The 11017-nt window shown below is 34.5% G+C and overlaps 1 protein-coding gene across 1 annotated transcript; it reads right to left on the bottom strand.

The window, feature by feature from the left end:
• Nucleotides 1-2726: 2726 nt before the first annotated feature.
• LOC111692359 (esterase FE4-like) lies at nucleotides 2727-6995 on the bottom strand. The gene is made up of 5 exons (XM_023456330.1): nucleotides 6843-6995; nucleotides 3662-3773; nucleotides 3410-3598; nucleotides 2897-3357; nucleotides 2727-2855 (listed from the first exon to the last, which is right to left on the bottom strand). Exons 1-5 carry the CDS (start codon nucleotides 6993-6995, stop codon nucleotides 2727-2729), a joined length of 1044 nt encoding a protein of 347 aa, XP_023312098.1.
• Nucleotides 6996-11017: the final 4022 nt, after the last annotated feature.

Raw genomic sequence — 11017 nt, 5'->3', positions numbered from 1 at the left:
TTATATTTTGGGGTTCTTCTAGTTATATTAGTAGAATATTTAAAATACAAAAAAAAGCTATTAGACTTATAGTTGGTGTGTCACAAAGAACATCATGCAAAAAATATTTTAAAAAGCTAAAACTGTTGACTCTGCCCTGTCTATTTATTTACGATGTCTTAATGTATGTTAAATATAATTTAAATCAGTTTACAATCAATGGAGATTTTCACAATTATAATACACGAGTCAGATCATCGCTAGTTGTCCCTGGGCATAACTTGTCACTATATGAGAAGAATCCTATCTATGTTGGTATTAAGTTATATAATAAGCTTTCCCCAGAAATAAAAAACATACAGAGCATGCAGTTGTTTAAAAAAAACTTGAAAAAATATTTATTAGAGAACGTTTTTTATAGCACTCATGAATTTCTTAGATATGCGTAAATTGTTATGATTGCACCCCACTAAGATTTTGTTCATTCGTTTTAAATATTTCTTTTAGTGAATTGTTAATTCTTTGTTATTTTAATTCTTCTTTTAATATGTGCATACTACCGATTGTTGATGTCGTTGTAATATTTGTATTTTGACTTTTCCTATACTATGTTACATGGTCTACTGGAATAAAAATTATTATTATTATTATTATTATTATTATTATACTTGGCAAAAATAAAAAATACGGGTCACCAAAATTTGTCTTAAAAATCTGTGACCAAATTTTGTTGCATTAATTTGGGGACACCCTGTATAGCCTGACTCACTTCCTGTAAGAAGCAATCCTTCATCATTTGTATAAGAGGTAATCCAAGGTATATCGTGGACTTTACCCTCCTTCAAAAGTTGGTAAGGATCCGTCTCTAGGAAAGCGTTTGCTGATTCCTTTTCCACCACTGCACTGCACAGTGGTCGGAAATCTGAAAAGCTGGACAAAAGTCGAAATTTCGAAATAGTTGGTTTGTGTTAATACTTCAGAATATTCTAGAGATGGAGTCACTGCGTAGTTCTGCAAAAGATCAGAGAGCTGGCCCACGTGTGTTGACCACAACAACTCTTTGAAGTAGGCTGCGAAACATTAAAATATTTCACTTGCAACTGACTCCGCGAAACCAGTGAATTGAAAATACGGGCAAATTTTTCTATAGTACGAATCTTTGTGTGCAATATGGAGGGTGTTCCTGGAGGTAAGTCGAATACATTTGCCCATCTATAACCTCATTTTTCGAAAGTTGCATATTTTTATTGTTTTAACAAAAACGTCTTAAAATTTCTATCGATTTCAAATCACATCAATCGTAAATTATCGAAATAGTTGTGATCCCAAGAGATCCTGCACTATTGAAAGTTGGAAAATGCGTACAGATGTTCATATATCAAACGAGAAAACTTCCGGATTTTTTCAGGGCAAAGTCAATACAAACAAAAGTTTAGTGACGACGGAAGTTCAGATTCTAATATTTTTCTCACTTCGCTCGTTCCTTTACAAATTGTTGGCATAGATAATGAAAAAAAGAAACAAATTATTGTCTGGAAAAATCCCCGTCCTTCGTCAGCTCGCTTTTGTCGACCAATTAAACTACAGTTCTTGCACGAAACTGTAAAGTCCATTCGTGATGAAGAGCGTTACATTTACAACCAAATCGATACTTTAATTCCTTACGAATGTATTACAGATGGCAAGAAAGTTTTGATTTCATATGAAATGTATTTCACGATGATAGATGGAAAAGTAGCGAATGCAGTTACAGACACGAAATCTGCAATGCGTTGTCACTTGTGCAAAGCCACGTCGAAAGAGTTCAATAATATTGATAAAATGCAAGAGCGGAAAATCGAAAAAAGGAGTTTGAAATTCGGCTTATCAACTTTGCATGCGTGGATCCGATGCTTCGAATGCCTTTTGCACATCGGATATAAATTGGGTATCCACAAGTGGCATGCACGCGGTGACGAAGACAAAGATATTATTAAGCAGCGTAAATGTTTGATTCAAAAAGCCTTTAAAAGCGAATTACACTTGAACATTGATTGCCCAAAACCAGGGTTTGGTAGCAGTAATGATGGAAATACGGCTAGAAGATTCTTTGAAAACTCGGCAGTTTCCGCCAGAATTCTAGGAGTAGATGAAACTTTAATTAATAAATTTCACACAATTTTGCAAGTCCTGTCAAGTGGGTTCGCTGTTGAAGTAGGAAGATTCCAAACCTTTTGCCTTGAAACCGCACGATTGTTCGTAAATTTGTATCCCTGGTATTGTATGCCAACTTCAGTTCATAAAATTTTAATTCATGGATTTCAAATCATCGAATGGGCACCACTTCCGATCGGACAGTTGTCCGAAGAGGCCCAAGAAGCAAGAAATAAAGATATAAAAAATTATCGAGAACATTTTTCGCGCAAATGCGCACGGGACAAAACAGTGGAAGATGTTTTTCAACGCATGATGATCACATCTGATCCATATATTTCAAGTTTCGGGAATCACTTGAAAAAACTTGGTAAAAGCTTTTCGCCCGAAGCTATGGCGATGTTTTCATGCTCTGACGATTATATGACAGATGATAACGATGAGAATGACTCATTAGAATAAGATAAATAATTAGAATAATTTCTAAAAAAAATGTTTCAATAGTAAGTATTTCGAAATTGTTTCTTTCGAAATGAGTAATTTATTCCAAATATATGCCTATAACAGACCTTTCGTACTTTATTTATGATTATAATTCCAATCTTACATACGTTTTACGCGACCTCAATACCAGAGGCACTCGAAATTTCAATTAGATTCAATAAATTAACGTGATATATCGGCCATTTTGTGTCAGCCATCTTGAACTTGAGATTTTTGACTGCAAATTCGGTTTTAGCGACCTGAAAAATATAAAGTCCCCACTTTTGGTGATGATGCAAACTTTTTTCGACTTTTGTCCAGCTTTTTCGGATTTCCGACCACTGTGCACTGGTGCAAAAGGTGCAATTGGCATGAGATTGAAACCAAAGAAATATTTCAACTGATTTAATAAATCTTCTGCAGGTCTCTGCTTAAGGCACTTCTTCAGTTCTTCTAAGGGGCTGTCAGGACAGCCCACCAACACAGCAAGCTTCCTAGCACGTTGCAAAGCATTTTTCTTCGTTACCCACGGTGCTAGAGCTGTACCGCTTTGAGACATCCCTCTGATGAATAAACCTTTAGAGAGGGGAGAGAAGTAGTGGAGGTGGACGCTGGCGCCTCCCGCTGACGCTCCTACTATGGTGACGGAGTGGGGGTTTCCCCCGAACGAAGCGATATTGTCCCTTACCCACTTGAGTGCCAAGACTTGGTCTTTCATTCCGTTGTTGCCGGGTATGACGTCGTCTTCAGTGCTGAGGAATCCTGGAACGTTAAATCTGTTTGAATCATGACAAAGGCTGAAGGAAGCATTTACCTAGAATACCAAGACGGTAATTTAAAGTTACAAACACGGTATCCTCCTCTAGGGACGTATTGAAACCGGTAGATCCACTACCTATTATAAAAGCACCACCATGGATTGACACTATCACATCGAGTGCTTTCGGGTTCTTCGCGAAATCTTCAGGTGTGTACACGTTTAAGTAGAGGCAATCTTCTTCTCCTGATGAAAATAAATCGACTTAGTTGCAATATTAATCTTGATTCTAGGAAGTTATGTACTTACCTATTACTTTATACTGACCAGATATATCAGTAACACTAAACTGAGGTTGAGAACACGTGTGAAGAGTGTTTGCCTCCCAGATTTCTGACCAGGCCGGTATGGGTTCAGGTTCCTGCAAATTAGTAAAAATAAAAATAAATGTAAACAAGTGGGGCTTTCAGTAGGAATTTGGGAAATGTTTGCACACATTATTACTATCTCGTAAAATAAAGATAAACTAATATCTCGGCAACTAAAGGAACTATCTCAGTTCTGTAAAAAATATTATGTAGTGAATATACATGACTTATTATAATTTCTTTAAAATTAACATGTACTCTTCATTTTTCATACAGGGTGTCTCACGGTGACGGCCCATTAGAATTATTTCAGAGACTACTTCGATTTGAATTTTGAAAATTTGGTATACCGGGTTTTCGGGCATGCCCTTCTCAATTAAAATAATGGTGTCCACGTACCACATTTATTATTCATTCACGGACGGTGCAATGGGATTATAAGCAGAATATGTACAGTTTTTAATGAGAGATATCCAAATTTGCCACCAATGAGCAGAAAAAGTTAAGAATTTTAGCAAATCAACTAGAGTACGATCGAGTTTGTGCAGAAAGAAAGTTACCAAAACCAATAACTTCAAATAAAGATAATGTAATAAATGTGCTAGCCTATTTTAATGTTCATCCAGAATCCTCAACTCGTGCCGCAGAGTAGATATGATTTAGGCATTTCACGAGCGTCCATTCACATGATGCTAAGAGCTAATGATATGCCTCCATACAAATTTAAGCTACTTTCTGCTCTTCATCCGGGTGACGCCGTGCAACGTGTACAATTTTGTGAAACGACGTTAATGCGATAATATGTTGCAATATGTCCATATAATAATATGGACAGACGACTCAATATTTGCGAGAGAAGGTATAGAGAAGGTAATAGACAATATTCATTTGTGGTCATCTGAAAATCCTCTTGTTATCCGGGAAAGAAACTTTCAAAATAAATTTAGCGTAAATGTTTTTTGTCTAAAGATGACCAAATTTCTTACCATAGCTACGAAGAAAATTTAAATACCGACAGATATCTCAATATTTTGCAAACGGCTGCGGCAGATTTTCTAGATGATATACCTTTAGACCAACTAAGGAAGTGTTGGTATCAATTATTCGGGGCTCCACCTCACTGTCACAATCAAATCGATCAACAGCTGACTGAAATGTTTGAAGATAGATGGATGAGATGCCTAAGACCGTGGAATTGGACAGTGAGGTCTTCAGACCTCACACCATTAGATTTTTATATTTTTGGAGTAATAAAGCAAAAAGTTTGTTCTACGTTGCTTCAAAAGAGGATTTGATTGTTCGAATACGAAAAGCGTTCCATGAATTGCTTGCAGCTGAAATAGCAAAAGCGGTGACTGATGGCGTTATCTCTAGAATCCACAAGTGCTGAGCACTTGGAAAATGGCTTTCAGCCGATAGCTCTGAAACTTTGGGTGTGAATAGTTCTCGAAGCGTAGATAAAAAGTTATCATAGGCACTAAGCTGAGAAAATTATATTTTCCGAGATATAGTCGATGAAAGCTAGGAGTTATAGCACATAAGTATAAAGAGAATCTTAGCTTGTAAGGTCAAATGAAAAGAAGCCGTGCAATCTGTCCCAAACACATGTTTCTTACGTTATCGGGGTCACTCGATCCGAATCTGCCATCCATTCGGCTGTGCGGATGAGTTTCAAGATCACATGAAGATCAAATGAAGGTCATTGTAAGATCATTGTAAATGTAATCTCTTCCAAACATATGTAGTCATATTATAATAATATTAAGTAATATTTTATTATAGCTTCAGGATATTTTTTATTATACTGTATTGCGCATTTGCAAAGTATACACTGAGAAGTCTTAAGAGGATAACAGGTTGTAAGATTTTCCACGGCCAACCTGTTTCTGGAGTTTACTAATTAATTGGGTAGGTTAAAAAATCGATAAGTAAAAACTTTTTTAACTAAAGTACATTCTTTATTAACATCGTTGATGAATACATATGTTTTTGACTTTACTATACATCGTAACGAATACATATTGAATCATTTTCAAATAAGAAATAATATTGTCTGAAATAAAAGGTATAACATAAATTATAATTAAGTAATTCAATTATCATTTAATTATTTGCAATTATTGTAGTATTTAATAGCGAATCATCTGGGTACTTCACCTGTGCTTGATGGCGGGCATAGCCTAGAAACCAAAAAACACTGGCCACATGAGCACAAGTTCCTACTACTCTCGCCCCTGAGTAACACGTGCAATAATATGCTAGGATTGGACCATTATCTTGATCACCACCATAATTATCTAAGTTTTCATCCACGTTGACATAACTAATGAATATTTGATGTCTTGCAGCATTTCGGAATCTTGAGAAAATTCGTACTCTTAGAAGTCCTGGTTCATCTATATGTTCATCCAATTGAAATTCATCATCATATTCCCTAAGCACCTTCTGTATACTGTATACCCTGTATAGCATCTGTATACCCAAAAGGATGGCTGATTTGGATTCAGTAACTCCGACAATCTAACAAATATGTGTTTTGGAAAGATTGCACGGCTTCTCTTCATTTGACCTTACAATGAGTCTTCCTCGATTTATACCTCGCGGTACCATAACTCCTACCTTTCGGCGACTATATTTCGAAAAATATAATTTTCTCAGCATAGTGCCTATGACAACTTTTTATCTAGGCTTCGAGAACTATTCAAATCTAAATTTTCAGAACTATCGGCTGGAAGCCATTTTCCATAAGGAACCTGCGCGGTCATTTTCAAAATTCAAATCGAAGTAGTCAGTAGTCTCTGAAATAATTCTAATGGGCCGTCACCGTGAGACATCCCGTATATACCTATGCCGTGCCTATTAAAATAATAATTTTTTATGGAAATTTTTTTAATCTTTATTTTTTCTGTCTTATTTTAAATGGCTATAAATGAACCGTTCTTCAGATTTATGCTCACATTATTCCTTCTACCATAATCATAAATTAAAAATCATTTAAAGTTTTTTATTTAATCGTTATGTGTCAATTCTTTATATTTTTCCGCCCAAGATTATTCAGTTAACGTATGTACAATTATAAATGAATCACCCTGTATTGTAAAGATGAAAATATTTTGACTCACCTCGAACCTCAGATCTTCTAACGGTGGTTCTGCGTACGGGATTCCCTCAAAAGCAGCATATTTCCTGTCATCTACAGTCTTCCAAAATCCCCTAACTCTACCCAAAGGCGTGTCTATCTCTGGCAGATCATCCTGGCTTGAACAAACTAGCATCGAGTTAAATTTAAATACATATATAAATTAAACTGTCTTTTTCGACAGATAATAATTTACACTACAAAGAGAACAACATATTTCAGAGCGGGCCATTAATATTTTTTTAGTATGAACAATATCCGTTACTGTTATCCTTGAACGACTAATTATTATCAGTTATTACGAAACAGTTTGTGTTTACCAATGACTTGGGTTCAGTGGCGGCGCGTGAACATTGATTGAATATGTTCTGCTTAGGGTTGTTACATTTGTTGTATTGAATCCCGGAATATTAAGTGCCCGGAGAGCGTTTTAATGGCGCCGGAGGCGAAAAATTTTAAAATTTTCAAGGTCACGCGTTTTCCTTGCACTTCCGAATTTCAAGGAGCAATCCATTTATACAAAAATACAGATTTTCACAAGAACGATTTTTGAAATTGATACCTTTTTGAAATATTTATTCATTAATTACCTACTGACGATATAAATAAATTGGAATAAACTAAATACATATATTTTATTAAATAAACAAAAAAATCGTTTGTGAAGTTTACCAACGATTCAACGAATTTTAATTTTCCTCGCCGTGTTATGATTTTTTCTTTATCTTTTTTTTATATATATGTACATATATTATATTCCGGGAGATTATACGTGCAAATCCGAAATCCGGGACCCTACAGCTAATTCCCGGTACAATCACAGAAAATCCCATGTGGCTAGATCTTCTTTTAATATGTTGTCAAGATCTGCACTAAAATTTATGAGTCCACGAAACACATCAGGGTTGTCCGAATTTTCTGTCTCGTTGTGTCCGCGAAGTGCTAATTCGAAAGCAAAATTGTTTGCAATCTATGATTTTAGATAATACATAACGATTTTTCGTTACCTGTTCATTGTGTTTCCGTATATTACCCCAATATGCAGAATCTAACTGACTTCTTATGTTTATTTTACCTAATGACTTAAATGACTTAAATCTTTCACACTGTATATTGTCCATGCTTTATCCCCATCAAAAAGTAAGCACGAAAAACAAAACAGTGTATTTTTGATATCACATCCGCACACCCACTCTGCTTTTGTGTATACATTATTATTAAATTGTCTTTTATAACATTTACTTCGGCTTGTTCCACTAACTTCAATATTGAATTGTGGTGTTGGCCCACCTAATTCTTTTATTTTTAGTTTATCCTCATAAGGCAGAGAAACAAATAAAGTTTTTTTGTAAAAACGAAACGCTATTCATTTTAATAACTATAATATCCGTAGACGCCTAAACGAAAACATTCACACGTGCCGCTAGCAGAAATAAACCACCACATGCCACGAACGAAATACTATGCATTTACTGCAGCTGTGGCTGTCGCTGTTACAGCCACATAACTCCATATACGCGTGTACTGGGTCACGTGACTGATTAGCCAATAAAAACAAAGGACGCATCTAACTGTTCGCTGTGAACACATTTTAAGGTTGCATATATTAAGGGGCGTAGCTCGCGTCGTAATAAATAATAAGATTTATTTTAGTGCGGGTAAAACCGCCACTGCTTGGGTTGATATTACAACTACTTGTAATAATTTAATTAATGAGTATTTTTTTCTAAACTAAATTTTACAACGAGAGATGAAAATGAATAAAAAGTGTATTCTTTCTCGAGCAGAAAATGCTACTTTATCTACAGGGTGTCCTAGAAATAAATGATAAAATGTTTAAATCATCAAGAGCAACAACTTTTATCTGATACTTATTTTCTAAAATCTCTTAGTTCAGACGTAATGTAGTTTTTTAAAAGTTTAAATTTTTGTTACACACAACTATACCAAACGTCCCTTAGTTGTGGATAATAGTGAACAAAGGGAAGCAGAAAAGTAGGAGCCATTTAAAATAAATATTAAAGACAAATTGTTGCTTTTAATGAGTTTAAATGTGTTTTAAGTTGGGTTTTAATGTATTTCAAATATTAGCACTTATTAACGGAACACCCTTTATAATTTTATGTCAAGCGAACTGTTTTGCAAATTATTCTTGTTATAGTCAGTCTCATATTGATTATTATTTTAAACATATACTTGATTATTAAAAAATATAAACATAAACACAAAAAAATATACAACAATAAATGTTAAAGATCTAGGCTAGGCAAATAAGTGCAATTACTTACAACTGTTCCCAAACCAGAGAACAAACAACAGACAGCCCAATTGAGACAACATTTCGAGATGGACTTTCCTTAGACAGAAATCTGACAGATATATATATGTATAATTTCCAGTTATCTTGTTTATCACAGTCACAAGGGTGGAACTGGCATGATCGGAGTGAAATAGTGAAATATTTCGAGTGATGGTTTGTAAGATATACCGGGTGATTCAGTTTGATATTCGCGGCCCCGTATCTCTTATTTTAACAAATAGCTATAACAAACACTATATATTTTTAAATTGCCGCTCAAACTCTATCAAATGACATTATTAGATCGTCTCCATGGTAACATATGTCAAAATTGCTATAGTCAATTGTTTTTGTTCAAATGGCACACTATATATTTTTTTATCGATTCTGGAAGATATTTTTTCTGCGTTCAGCTATGCAAGGAAGTCTATAGTTTCATTAGAAATATTGCTAGAAAAAACAGCAAAAAAGATGAACCCTACTTTTCGTACTTTGATTCTGAAAAATGATAGCCAGCTACGGAAACAAGCTACTGTGTTTTTTAAAGTAACATATTTTATTTTTTTAATACGATAATAATATAACAATTTAAAACAATACTTATTTCAAATGTTCAAAATGACCTCCATTTACATCCAAACACAGAATAGCTCTGTTTATCACTGTCTACAAACACATTCTAGTGTTTCTTCATTTAATCTCCGACATTCTACTCTTATTCTGCTTTTAAGGTCGTCAATATCATTTAGGTAAGGCCAAAGAAAGAAATCTATAGCAGTGAGATCTGGAGATCTAGCAGACCACTTCATCGAATGTTCTTCATCTCTTGCCTTTCTGGGTTTAAAAACTCTTCTTTTCTTTTGAAAACTTTCATCTGCAGCCAAATTCCTGTCTAACTTTCTGAAAATTTTATCTGATGGAAGTTGTCTCTGAGGAAAACGATGTTGCTATAAATACCTGGCAGCTTTAGCGTTCTTTCGGCGCTCTCCATAAATTAAAATCATATCTAGTATTACTTGATTACTGTAAGTATTCATGTTATAATAAGTATAGATAGAATAGGTAGGTACAAAATGTCAATTATTTTGACAAACCGTTATTTGGAAACGTCAAAATTCAGTTGTTTCCGCAGCTGGCTATCATTTTAAAATATATTAAAATTTAAAAATATATACGGTTTGTTATAGCTATTTGTTAAAACAAAAAAGATATAGGGCCGCGAATACCAAACTGAATCACCCGGTATGATAGAGTATCAGTATAAGTGGTGCTTTGTACTAACCAAATGTTCATTTCAAAGATTATGAAGTGGAAAAATCGTAAGCGTTCTGATGACTTCTGAACAGGCGCCATCTGTCGTTTTAGGTCTGTTCACATATTTCAGCCATGTTGCTTGAACTTTCAAGTTGAAGTCTTCGAATAGCATAACCCAAATTAGATATTGCTCTTTAGAAAAATACTATACCCAACAAAATCTGCTTTTTGTTCTCATTGCTGTTAGGAGTTTTACAAATTTAACAATGTTATGAAATAAATTAGGGAGATAATAATCATACAAGTAGATATCATCTAATACCTAGAAGACTGTTTATCAGTATTTTTAATATATGGCATTTCCGTTACGTATCCAAAGACGTAACGGAAATGCCAGTAGATCGGTTATCACTAAATAATTTTGCCTTAATAACGACATTGTGAACCATTATACTACACTTAGAAGATAATCATCGAGAGAAACCTCTCGAAATTCTCGAAAACATTCGTTGTTGAGAATTACGAGTGTGCGAGCACAGTTATAAAATAAGAAACGTTAGAGACGTAAAAAACAGTTGAGATGACCGTTTTTTTCTATTATTATT

This window comes from Anoplophora glabripennis, unplaced genomic scaffold (assembly GCF_000390285.2).
Source record: "Anoplophora glabripennis isolate ALB-LARVAE unplaced genomic scaffold, Agla_2.0 scaffold1317, whole genome shotgun sequence".
NCBI classification, from domain to species: Eukaryota; Metazoa; Arthropoda; class Insecta; order Coleoptera; family Cerambycidae; genus Anoplophora; species Anoplophora glabripennis.
The sequence above is the reverse complement of the archived record's forward strand: the minus strand, read 5'-3'. Positions and strand labels throughout refer to the sequence as shown.